This window comes from Callionymus lyra, chromosome 4, assembly GCF_982586985.1.
Source record: "Callionymus lyra chromosome 4, fCalLyr1.hap1.1, whole genome shotgun sequence".
In the NCBI taxonomy this organism is placed as follows: Eukaryota; Metazoa; Chordata; class Actinopteri; order Syngnathiformes; family Callionymidae; genus Callionymus; species Callionymus lyra.
Genome location: NC_141821.1, coordinates 34821727 through 34835662, shown reverse-complemented (window position 1 = coordinate 34835662; position 13936 = coordinate 34821727). Strand labels below are relative to the sequence as shown.

The window sequence follows — 13936 nt, the reverse complement described above, 5'->3', positions numbered from 1 at the left end:
TGAGGTTAGGTTGTATTGTCTTTTCCCACCTTGTTATCTACAGAAAAAAAAAACAAATTGTTAAAATACTGGCAACTTGTAAATTAAATTTAAAAGTAGCATTTTATGCTGGCAGTGCCAATGGTGGTTAGAAAAGACTTTAAAAAACGGGCAGTGATGTGAGATGATACATGGCTATTGTGTGACCTGCCTTTCTCCCCGTATAGCTGGGATAGACGACCCATGATTACAAGGGAATATGTGGAAGCAGGAATAGAAAATTCAATAAACTTTATATTTCTGGAAACGTATAATTCTCATTCCTTTATAAAATATTCGTCTTCATCAGATCTCTGAGTAACATTTTGTGCCAGATTGTGCTATTTTAAAAATGAGAAAAAGAAAATATTTGCACTCAAAGGTGTCAGCAGGTCTGAGACGACACAATTTCAACACTTTGCAAAAGAGTCGAGGAGGAAAATCGATAAAATTCTATTCACAGCAGATCTCTGAGATTCTGTGCCAGAATCTTCCCTTTTAAAAATGAGGGGAAAAAACCTTTTTGCATCCATTTATTTGGCATAACTGACAACTGCTCGTATCCTGCCTCCTCTTCTCTGCACTTTATAGATTGTACGAAGAAATTTTAACTTTATTTTATGCAACATTTGGGAATTTATTTGAGGATGTTTTCAGGCGTTTATTTTTAGTCAAGCTAGTGCAGTAATGTTAGTTTTTCAGTGAAGTGTAATATGTGTGTTGCTGGTAGTAAGAGAGTAAAAAAGTTTTCTTTCTAGAAAGATAGTCTCTGCACAACAGTGGACGTGTTCCCAGGAGGCGGGATGAATGTTAGCAGTTAATCCCTCCTCAGATGTGACTGTGAATTCCATCGAGAATAAAGACCAGCTCATTGTGTGTGTTCGATTTTCAACCTTAATCCTCATAATCTTTCGCTTAATGTTCTTGTCAACAGAAACACTTGCGTCACTCGCCGACGTGTCCACAACCTCTTCTTCTTAGCTGCTCTAACTCTTATGTCTTCAGTCGCTAATTATCTTTATCATTAGCTTTCAGCTATTTACTCGTTCTAAGTGTTGAGTCAGTATTGGCTCCCTCTTCAAGTGCTCATTGTTGTTTTTAGCAACATTTCTTGTCTGCTGAACATCCTCAAACATGATGCTTCTACTTTAACTCAGAATACTTTCTAATTATTTTTAAGTCGTTTTACCTATTCCTATTTCCTTTTCCTTTCAACTAAATACATAAATAAATAACCTTTTAAATATGTTCCGGCACATCCGAAAATCGGATCAAAAAGTGTGGATCCATAATAGCAAGTATTTAATTGTTTATGTGGAGTGTCAGAAAAAAAAAGATAGAATCGGATAAATGTTTTAACTGAGCCTGGAGAGAAGCACAAACTTTCTTTTAGAGTGAAATGAAGGAGATTTGCTGACTTCAAAATCATCGCCGGAGGCTGAAAGAGTCTTCAAGGGAGGTCTTATGTATAACACAATTTCGTACATTGTGTCTTCATCAAGTTTTAATCATTCGTCTGGAGGAGATTCAATTCTTGGAAGACGTTTCTTCTGTCAAAACTTGTTTTTTACTTTATACATGTATTTCATGGAACATGGAATCATTCTGACCGAAAATAATTTGATGAATTGAAGTGAGGGATATTCATCTGTCATCATCTTCCACGTAGATTCTGTGAAGTGGCCAAGGAGAACGGCATGGACATCTTCCGTGTGTTCGATTCCCTAAACTACTTGCCCAATATGGTGCTCGGTATGGAAGCTGCAGGAACTGCAGGGGGCGTTGTGGAGGCCGCCATCTCTTACACTGGTGACGTCTCCGACCCGATGAGGCAGAAGTACACGCTGGACTACTACATGAAGCTGGCGGACGAGCTCACCAAAGCTGGAACTCACATCCTGTGCATCAAGGTGAGAAGATTGTTCAGGTCAGGGCGTGGCTCTGAGGCCTCATGGTGGACTCTTTCGCAGGACATGGCGGGTCTGCTGAAGCCAGAGTCCAGTAAACTTCTGATCGGATCACTGAGGGATCGCTTCCCTGACATGCCCATCCATGTTCACACCCACGACACAGCCGGAGCAGGTGTGGCAGCCATGTTGGCCTGCGCTGAGGCGGGAGCAGATGTCGTGGACGTGGCGGTGAGTTTGTCGGTCTCGTATCTTGTCACGACACTTTTAGATATTATGAAATATTATCAGCATTAAATGTTTTATTACTTCAGCATTGTGAACTGATGTGTCTGAACATTGTGAAAGCTATTTTAAACGATTGTGTTTGTCTCTTAATTTCATGAAAATTGTTATTTTCATGCATCTAAAACCATTAAAGTGTTAATGTAGAGATTTTAACATGATCTCTGACCTGGTTTTTTCAGGTGGACTCGATGGCAGGGATGACCTCACAGCCCAGTATGGGAGCCATGGTGGCCTGTGCTAAAGGGACCAAACAGGATACTGGTAAGACATGAAAACCTGGTTCTAAAACTCAGAAGATCTTTTGATGCTTAAATCCATCAAACCGATAGAGACATCTGCTCAGATGAAAGTCAAAAGAAACCTTGGATCAGAGATTGTCAGTAATTGCAGCCTCGGGTGAGACTTCACCTCAGTCTTGAGTTTGAAACTCAATATATTCGTGCCACAGATTCAGGAGGTTTTGTCGTGTTGATGATCTTCGATAAGTTGCTGAGCAAGGCTTCAATCTCTGCCTCCTTCAGACTAGTGAAGGTTTCTTCAATTCTAGCTGAGTTTCTGTACGATACTTAAGTGTTGCTCATGTCTGCTGACAGGTTATTGAGTGGGATTTTGACAACAATCTAAAGGTTGCTCGTTTTATTATTTAGATAATATTCTACTAATACAGAAGGTGCAGAAACCTTTCATTTCAAAAGTACATTCATTATTGGCAATTCAATTCAGCTTTTTAAAAATGTATTTATACATTTATTTATTTTGATTTATTTTATCCTTAGTTTTCGTGTATTTACAAGTTTTGAGGATCAACTAATGTGAAAACCCAACTCTCCTTACGGACATGTTTCAAATGTTGAAGTCTTCCTCTCCAAGATGCAGTGAGTTCCTAATCATGATGATGTTGTTACTTTGTAAAGTTCTTCCCTGTCTCAAATCTCAGCGAACAAGAGGTTATGAGAGCAGATTATGAAGTAAAACTGTCTTCACTCCTCCTCCCGTCCCCCTGCTTTGTTGAAACAAGGAACTTCCTTTAAAAACTCACAGGAGAGTGGGTATGGTTATGGACGAGATTTCATATCCAGAAAAACAGTGTTTTTCAAAATAGGCACATACTGATGAGTACAATAGAGGTCCAACATCTATTTAAGAAACGCTTAAATCTATACATTAATTGCCATTTTAGAAAAGGAGGGTGAGTGAAGTATAGGCTAGAAATAACTTGACAAAATCACTGCTGAAAACTACATTCGCCCTTTAAACAATGATGCATGTTTTTTTGTTTTATCAACATCATACAAACATAGACTGTTTAACCCCAACAAGAACAAATCGTATTAAGTAATTTTCTTTAATAGTTTATATATTGTGTATTTGTTTGTCTACCTCCATCACAACTGCACAAGAAATATATTATATAATATATTTATTCTGCTGGAATTATTCGACCGAGACAAACCGTGGCGTGTTCACGTCGACGTTGTCTTGTTTCTGTTGTTTGGTGGTTTTGTTTAATGGAGCCATTTCAAATGTTGAATAGAAAACACACACACAGCGCTTACAAGTCCTGTTTGGTTGATGTTATTTGTGATGAAAGAAGGCAGTTTTGACAGTCTAACATCACCACATTCTCTGTCCTCTTTACTAAGATGACCTATTTTCACTGCAATTGTTGTCCGTGTTCTTTTCATTGAAGTCAATCTGAGATGGTAATGCATGGCAGTGTCTTTGTCGTAACTGTTGGGTTAAAATGCAGTTGAGTTCTTTTAGTGTATGGATATCAGTCACATGGTATCTCACAACACACTCTGAACCAATTAGGAAAGAAACGGAGTCCCTCATGCACGTCACATGAAGAGAATTACTGTAGTGACAAACTCAGTTATTTTATTCTCTGTTTTGTGTTTATTCTTTAAATATCTTTCAAGCCCTGTCAAAAGAACCACTTTGGAGTTAGTGTAAGATAATGACATTAACTGATTATACTGTATCAATTGTTGAATCAAAAATTAATTTTTGATTGAATTGTGGAAACAAAATGTGACCTGAAGATGGATTGTTTTGAAATGAAAAACCTTGTTGCATTTTAGATGAGTGTCGAGGTAATCTGCTGTAACGACAAAAAAAGCAATCTTCAGATGATAGTAATGAGTTGATCAGAGGTGTAATTTCACATTCCGTTTGTAGACAACAGATGTGTGTTGATTCTCTTCATCTCGCCGACCTGTCGTGGGAGTGACAAGGTTCTCCTGGAACTGAAGCGATAATCAGGCTCATTAACGGGAGAATCTTGACACTTGTGATGGTAATGGATTTCAGCAGTCTGAGCAGTGAATTTCCAGGCTTTAGCTTTTGACTTCTCAGGGTTTGAAATAAGACATCAGATCAAATTTGTTCGGCATCAAGTTCCGTGTCAACTGTAATTCCCTCAACCTGATGAAACTGGTTTCTACATCCCTTCCTGGTGGATGATCTGAGCGGGCGGAGCTAGTTGGAGAGGATACTTTCTGCTCCTCAGAGGACTTGGCAAGTGCTCAGTAGTGGTTGTAGTGTACTGTTGAGGGAGTGTGATGGAAGCTGACAGTGCTGTTGCTCCAGGAGTCTATTAACCAGGAACAGCAGAATCTTACAGGCATGTCTGAATGCATTCAGTGCTTCCTCCTGCCCAGACTCTCGCTCCAGGAATCCTCCTCAGCTGAAGTGTGGAGCTTCATTTGATTCACCTTGAGTTTACTTTAAACAAAAGCTACTTTATACACTTAACTTACCTTATTTACAAAAACAATCCTGCTGTTCCTCTGAATCTTCCATCTCGAAAAAGGATTATTTTTATTATTTATTTGGCAAACCATGAACATCCAGCCAATACTTGAATTGGAATTGAAACTTGTTCTGACCAAAGTCACAGGTAGTGTAGCATTTTACATTTTTAAATAAAACGGTGAATGGATAATCAAGACAACAACTAAACTAAATGACATTGAGTAATGATTGAATTCATTCTAAAATAAGGGGGCAACAAAAAGGGGGGGAAAAGGGTTAATAAGTAACAAGTTAAATTTGGAGTTAAAGAGGAAGAAGAAAGTACATTAACATATAATTGAAACGCAGCACTGGCTTCATACAGGGCTGCTTTAACTAAAAGAAAGGGCCGCATGTGGCCCCCGGGCCAAGTTTTGGTTTAAGCTCCTCCCTCTTTCTCATGGTGTCTTGTACTATTAGTTAAAACTTAACCTGCTGGCCCACCAGACATGAATGTTAATGATCAATTTCATTTGACATCAACGCCCAAACTCATTTGTATTTTCTGTAGTTTATTTCTTTCACACGTAAACTTCACACATCTTTAAATGATATGAGCTTTGGATTTATCCTGAAGCCAAACTGACTCCGACTTTAAAAGGATTTAGAATCATTTAGTTTAGTTATGGTTTAGTCACATATACATCACCTCAATGGACTGAAACGGCGGAAGAAGAAAGTGTTTGAAAATCATGAAAGGCACTTTTTTAACTTGTCATGGTGCGCTCCGGCTCTTTTCACACGTGTCATAAACAGCTGCTGAATTATAGACTTTCCTAAATATCTGCATCAGCCATAAAAATCAGTCAGACTGAGCTTCCATCTGCTTCCTCCTAAATCCCCGTGTCCTACATCTGTTTTCATCTGTTTGGCATTCTCAAACACAAACAGTTTACTGGCAAGACAAATGTGTGGGTACCGTTTGTCTCCTTTAGTTCCAGTGTACACACACAAACACACACACACACACACACACACACACCTGCTTGTCTCCACCTCCTCGTCTGACTGTTCACGTGTGTTTGTAAACAGAGCAGTGATGGATGATTCCAGGATTCATAAACATACAATCAAATAACAAACGAACATCTGATGCATTTCTCCGCCGCAATCTTTCCAATATGAGAAGGGAAATTAGATTTATCACACCAGAAACACTTCAAACACCAGGCGCCGTGTCCGTCCTCTCCGGAGTTCTCGCCTTGACATTCTCCATCTCTGGCACGTGTGTGCTAATGAGAGCAGCCGAACAGATGGTGATTTACGGTCTCCTCGGGAAGGTGGATTTCATCCTCCACCGACGGCGACACATTCATCCCGTATTCAAGTCGAGGAAAAGGTTAACGGAATCGCGTGTCCTGACAAGTCAAAAGGGAGAGTGATCGTGGAAGTTTACTCCCGAACAGATGTTCTAGTGCGGGCCACCTGGATCACGTGTGTCAGACCGACCAAATAATTTTACGTGGCCTGCTGGCTGGTTTACTTGAGTAACAAATGATCAATGACAATACAATACCACACTCTTACTTCCTGTTTTGTAAACCCACTTAGTTAGGCCCACGACCAAAGCTTCCAGAAGATTGGTCCCTTGGGACTAAGTTTGAATTAAGGGGCGACAACAGGGGCCTCACTTTTTAGCATGCGTAGTATGTTCATGGCAGATTTGTCTATTAAGTGAGTCACTCCAGCTCCACAACCTAAGGTACAACAATGAAGGACGAGGACTTTTCTCCATCAAGTGGTCCAAGCTGTTCCGTTTTTAACATGCCTTAGTGTTGTGTCCAGGACTGTTTAACAGAACTGAAACAAGAAAGACGCCTAACAACGTTGCATCCAAGCGAATGCCAAACCAGATCCACATGGAAAGCTAGCTTTGGATGAAGATGGTATTTTTTTTTTTACATTGAGTTAAACATCAGATGGAATAAATACAAAAAAAACGTGTCTTCAACCAAAATGGGAATATAGCAGGTTAAAAGACAGAATATCGGTCATTACATAACCATGTATAACTGGTTTACTCTCTTTTTCAATGGCACTTGCATGAGAACTTTTGGTTGAGAACGTTTGTACTAATGACTCTATTGGAGATAAAAGCATTGAAACCGTCTTCAGTCACAGGGGTTTGTTTCTTAAAAATGATACTAATACGTTGTAGTAAAAAGGTTTACAAGCTCTGAAAATGAACTAGTGCTTTGAAATGTATTCTAATGTGGTCGTGTCCTGGGCAGGAATCGCTCTGGAGAAGGTGTTTGACTACAGCGAGTACTGGGAGGTGGCTCGAGGTCTCTACGCTCCGTTTGACTGCACCGCCACCATGAAGTCTGGGAACGCCGACGTCTACGAGAACGAGATCCCGGGAGGACAATACACCAACTTGCACTTCCAGGTACACGCTGCTTAAATATATCGTCGTCTGTGTGAGAATTTGACATTTAAAACCTTTTAAGCGAGTCATTGAATATGTATGACTGAAGACAGAAGGGTCTCCTTTCATATCACCTTTGAATTCAGACACAATTTAAAGTCTATGATAGTGATGCGTCTCATATGTCCTCTAATTACAACGGTAACAATTGACTCAGCTGCCCCTTGATGGCATCATTTTTATTATCGTTATTTTTTCAAAGAAGTTAGATGTTGTCCCCTCTGTTCAATTGATTTGAATTTGAACATTCTCTTATTGTTATTGATGATTATATGAATGGTAACACTTTACTGAAGATAGAGAAGCATAGATTAATGGTGGTATCTGGTCATGGCTAGCCGTACATTATTCACCAGAAGGTCTTGTACCCTTAGAGTATAGTTTAGCATCCATTATGTTAATGTGTGCGGTGAACACGTCTGTATATTATAGCCCCACAAGTATGTTGTTCTCGAGCAGCAACAGCACAAATTACAGCGTTAAATCACAGTGACACTCAACCACCACGACTGGGTGAGGCATTTGTTTTAAGTCCTTCATTTGTGTGTGTGTGCGCGCGCGTGTGTGTTGGTGTGTGTCTGTGTGTGTTTTAGGCTCACAGTATGGGTCTGGGTAACAAGTTCAAAGAGGTGAAGAAGGCCTACACAGAAGCCAACAAGCTGCTTGGAGACCTCATTAAGGTGAGTGACGGAACACAAACACTGCGTCTAAAATGCCAACAACATTAAAAATGTTACACATAGTTCCAAAACCAGGAAACGTAAAGCAACAACTTTCATAGCAGGACGTTCGACAGCTTAATATACGTATTAACATTAGCTCCTACGGTAGAATTTTGAAACAAGCTACTGGTAATACAGCTATTAAAAAATAAAAAAAGATGAATAAAAGAACTTCATGAACTGATAAAACCCACCTGTTTAAAAATACTCACTTCTGATCATCTTTTCAGTACTTGTTAAACCTTTTTTTATGTGTTTTCATCCTTTGTTGTACAGCGTATTGTTATTTTGATGTATTATTATTTGTATTGCCATTTACTAATATTACTGTAAAACCATGTTTAACCAAAACCAACACCATTACAACTAAACTGTTTTCACCTCTTGCAAGCACGTTATTGAATATTGTTATTGTATAAGCATTGTTACTATTTATCATTTTTAGAACTAGTATTCATTGTATGATTATTATAGTTATGTTTTGCGTTTGTATCTACATGTATGAGGTATAGCAGTTTTTTAATAAATCAATTCATTTAAAAATTTCAAAAGTCACTATTGTATTAATAAATTGAGCTGAAATAATTAATTTAAATTAGTTAATTAATTATAATAATTATTATTGCAATTAAAATGTTCATTCTGAAAATAGCTGTAAGCTTATACAGATTTTTAAAAATCTACAAATTAAAAAAGATTGAATTAGAAATATGATTATGGAATAAGAATATCAACCTCTGTGTGTAAAATGAAATTATCTGTGGATCTTAAAAGTATTAAGGATTTAATTATAATTATATATATATTTTTTAATTAAACAAATTAAATCTTTCATGGGCAAATTATTAAATTCAGTAATTAAAAAAAATAAAATAATAATTTTAACATTTGAGATGTTGAATTAAATCATTCAATATTATAATGGCACTGATCTACTTCCATACTTCTGCTGCTAGTGAAGGCTATGACCATGAACATCCTTGCATCATATCTAGTGTGTAGCCGGTGAGGCAGCAACTAGTGCAACAGAAAATGTGAGCTAACTACAAAAACCTGTTAATCATTGTGAGTTTCCTGGGAATTAAACTGGAAACGATCCCAGTCTAGTCTGTCTCCTGCGCTTTGTTCTACTTCCTGTTGTGCATCAAACTTCCTCTTGGTGTGTAATCACTTTTTTTCTTCCTCCCTTGTTCATTTAGACTCATCGATGTTTTAATCTCGCACGTGGCGTCGGAACTCTGATGTCAATTTAGCAGCAAACACTTTGATTTGTTTCCTCGTTGCACCTGCAGTCTTCCGCTTTGTTCCTCATTAACTTTCATTCATTCCTTTCTTTTCCTCCCTTCATTATTTACCATCGCTGTTGGCTAATAGATTCATCCCTCTCTCTCTCTCAGCGGAGCACTCATCCCTCACTCTCTCTCTGATAAATTCATCCCTTTTCGCATGCTAATAGAATCATCCCTCTTTCTGCCGCTAATTATTCTCTGGCCTCGTTTGCCTTTTGTGTAGAGTTCCTCAATGTTCTGCTGCTGTTGCACACATTTATTCCCTTCTTTCAAGCCTTTCTTCAGGAGTCTATCCCTCTTCATATGGCAATAACCTACTTGCGTCTTTTCATTTGTGTTTGCATAGTGTTTACCCCACTCATTTTAGGAGAGAAATAACATGAATTAACTTTTTCACCTAAGTATCATGGCTTCTACAATCATTGGCTTTATATAATATCTTTCTGACCACTAAGACCCTTTATATTTCTGTTAAACAGCAGTAAACACAACTGACGGTTACGAGAACCTTTTAACCACTAAATTCCCCTTTAAATAATATATAATAACTGTATAACATTAACCCACTACAGTGATTTCTACTGCATACGACAAGTGGAACTGTCACAGCAACAGCAAATATTCCTCTTAACCCCAACAACAGGAAGGAATAGAGCTGCCCATGATAATGCTAATGCTGTTACTATTGCTGATGAAAATGCTATTGCAATGGCATTATATATAATATAATAAAATGTCAAATTCAAGGCCCACATGTCGCATTTGGCCATATTGTGAGACATATCCTATCCAATTTCTATAATGCACTGCAACAACGCATCTCTTTTTATTAAAGTAAGCATTTTAAAGAGCAAAACCTTTTCAAATAGAATACATTTTGATTGGAAGATTTTTTATTTAATCCGCTTGTCAAAGCCCGACGCGAGGGCCAAAAGTTAATTTATGAGAAGGCCATCTATCCAGTAGCAATCATGCTTTGCTTGTCAATCTCATTATAGTTTGTATATATGACACCAACATGTAAAATAAACGGTTCACAACTATTAAAACTTGAAAAGTATTTCTAATATTAGTAATTGTCTTTGTCCACTTTAACCTTGCTTGATCTCTTCACATCTAAATTCTACAGTTTTTTTCCAATTGTCCTCTCCTCAGGTGACCCCGTCATCCAAGATTGTGGGCGACCTGGCCCAGTTCATGGTCCAGAACGACCTAACCAGAGCCGAGGTGGAGGAGAGAGCCGATGAACTTTCCTTCCCACTCTCCGTGGTAGAGTTCCTGCAGGGATACATTGGTATTCCACACGGAGGATTTCCAGAACCGCTGAGGTCAAAGGTACTACCCCGTCTGCTTGTGTTCTTCTAGACATCTTTACTTGGACTAGTGCGTCTAGAAGGAGGAGAGAAAAATGAGCTCTGCATGAGAAAACTGTGTTCTGACATTTGAGTATTTCTTCGTGAAGGATGCAAGATGGGTCAAGAGAGTTGGAAGGAGACGATCGAGACTGTGGTGTGGAAGTGGATGTTCCTGCTGACTGAGAGGAAACGTCTACTGATTGAATGTCGGAGAAGTGTGTTCCATGTTGAGAGCTGTGTCCAGGGAGAGACTTGTAAGCTCCATGAGCCTGAAGTGGCGTCACAGAGGCCTGATCTGATATGGAAGGATGTATCGGCTCAAGATGAAGTGTGTAGAAGCAACCTGACGGATATAGAGCAGCGATGACATTTAACGGACCACATTGAGTCTGTCAGACTCCAAGTATTGTTTAACATATAACAGTGGGGTTGTTGAGATGGCTTAGGTTGAGGATTTTCAACGGGTCAGTGAAGGTGTCATGAGATTGGCATGGATAGAGGAAGTGTGTGTTTTAGTTTCCGGTGTTAAAGGGAAAAGAGTGGGTGTTGTTTTGGTTGTTGTAACAGCGTGAGACGAGAACTTTGTGTCTGTGTTTTGTTGTGCTTCAGATATCAACTTCAGTTATAAAAACTGTTCCTCCTTTTTTATATACCGGGTCCTTTTGTACAATTAAGACGGAGAACAAAAACTATTTTCATACAAAACATAGTAGGATTTAGATGTAGAATCATAGACATATGACTTAAATGCATTTAAATATGCATAAAACCAAAGTAAATAGATTAAGTCTTAAAATGGTCATGGTAATGATACATTTAATGGGAAAATGAAGAGTCAGATGTAAAGCAGGCAGACCACTGACCTCTCAGTGAAGGGTTAGGGTGGAGGACGGCTTGATCATGTCAAGGGAAAGGAGGCAAAAGGAGAGCAGAAGACCCCCGTGAAAATTCACTAGTAAGACTTAGCTCCTTGTGTCATTTGTAAGGGATGGAGAAGGAGGAAAAAAATGAAAAGACCTCCAATTTTAATGAAATGTATTCCATATTTAATATATAATAAAAAAGGAAGAATTCCAAAATGTTGTCTTATTTGTAAAAAGGTGGCTAAAAGGAGAGACCAAGATCGCTAACGGCTACTGGAAATGCATTGTATTTCAATGCCTTGTGTTTCTCCAATGCAATGTGTTGTTCATTAGTCGGATACAAACCTGACCTGCTGCTGTAGTCTAGCGTGTGGTGACAATACTGGCGTGATGATCTTCTTCTTCTTCTCCTTATCCATCCTCCTGTTCTGCTGTTTCTCACGGACGTCTCATCTGCAACTTGACGTCCGTCCCCTCGAGTGGAAAGATTATGTGATCAAATATTTGTAGCTTCAGCTGTTTCCTCTCTTCACCTGAAGTCTGGCGTGTGGAATCCTGCTTCGTCTCTCTTCTCTCTTGTTCCTTCCTTCAGCCGGTGATCCATTCCTTTGATTCGCTCGGGCTGGATGTGTTTATTCTTTTACGTTCACCCGTCTAATAGTCTTGTCCGCGACGAGGTGCGGCGCCTTGTTTCTGTTTGTTGAAGTCAAATTCATCGCGATCGTTGTGTCTCTAATGATGCCAGGGTCGAGCAAACACAGATTTAATGAACACACTCATCCCTCCTGGTGATAACTCGACTTGACACGTGCACGTCTGAGAGGAGTCTGACAAATACTCTTACCGTCAGACGTTTGCAGACGAGAACAAGCCCAGGATTCTAATGTTTGTTTTTGGTATTCACCGTAGGTTTTTCTCCGAGCATGTGTGTGTTCTTTATATTGTAATGCGTGCTCCTGCGAAGGCTGGCGCGGCTGCGAGATGGAAAGTGGCTCATGAGCACTTATAGGCAGGAGCTAATGTTTATTTTATGAAGTGCTGGTGACATTCATTAATTAGTTAGCCCCCCGCCAAACACACAAAAACATTGCATGTCTCTCCGAATTAACATCGACTTCAGAAATAAATGACCTGACTTAACTCTTAAATGGCAGACGCAAACATTTAGCTTATCACGATAAATGGCATTTTTTCACTCTCGCCGTTCATCCAGCGTCGACACTGTTGGTGAAAATAGCCCAAATATTGTGAGGAGGCGGCTGGCAGTCATGGGAGCAGTAACACAGCAACATGACATTGAAGTGCTGGAAGATAGATGAAAACTGTGCAGCGTGGAAACATGGTTGTGTAACAAGATCGAAGAGAACGACCTTGAATGCTGCTTCTTCATTTTTGAATCCTCATTCAAGGATTACTTGAGCTATTACAGATGTAAGATAGTTTAATTATGACGAAGACAAGATTAGTAATAATAATAATTTGGCTTTATACTAAACTAATGTGTTTATTTTAAATCTTAAATAGATCTTGGACCTCTATAGTACTTATCAGTATGTATCTGATTGTACAAAACTCTCTTTTCATTGAAATATTTACATTGAAAATATGCCCTGCCCACTGAAAACACTTTGTTTTTCTGGAGATGAAATCTTGTTTACCATAACCTCACCTGCTCGGATTGGTGAAGGAACACTGAAGTCTACAACTCAAAGTATCAATAATGAAAAAGTTCTATTAGGATATTTTTCAAAAGTATAGATACCACCCCACACACCCCCCAAAACGTTTGTGGCAAAACTGTCTTGTAATTACAATGTAATAACATTGAGAAAAGATGATCAACTCAACTGAGTATTATTTGTAATAAGATATGGATACTTTAAACCGTCATAACTTCATCTCTAAGCACTGAAGACACTGAGGGTCAGCAATAGAACCGCCAAAAGAGGAAGTGCTTCATGGAAAAGGATCTTAAATTCTACAGGATATGAAAATCTTCCCTGAAAAAGAAAAGCTAGCATAATAAAGAACATATAAGGCGGTAAATGGTATATATTGGGTGGAACCTACTGAAATGAAAAACCTTACCAGTGTGAAGGTCTTCAAAGACGGGTATTTGACACTAAAACTCCCAGAAAACCCCAGCTCATGTGACATTAATGAATGATCATGTGATATACTTTATGATATCGTAAACGATCGTTGAACATATTACTTACAACTTCACCTGATCTGAAGGACAAAATGAGATCGAAAGGAAAATGATAATG

General features: G+C 38.8%; 1 protein-coding gene across 1 annotated transcript in view; it reads left to right on the top strand.

The window, feature by feature from the left end:
- Nucleotides 1–13936, top strand: part of LOC148082722 (pyruvate carboxylase, mitochondrial-like) — a 180748-nt gene that overhangs the window by 159189 nt on the left and 7623 nt on the right. The window contains exons 17-22 of the mRNA XM_087789984.1: nt 1688–1928; nt 1989–2156; nt 2393–2474; nt 7241–7398; nt 8031–8117; nt 10604–10783. Coding sequence (XP_087646110.1) covers nt 1688–1928; nt 1989–2156; nt 2393–2474; nt 7241–7398; nt 8031–8117; nt 10604–10783 — 916 coding nt within the window. The remainder of the gene's footprint in view (nt 1–1687; nt 1929–1988; nt 2157–2392; nt 2475–7240; nt 7399–8030; nt 8118–10603; nt 10784–13936) is intronic.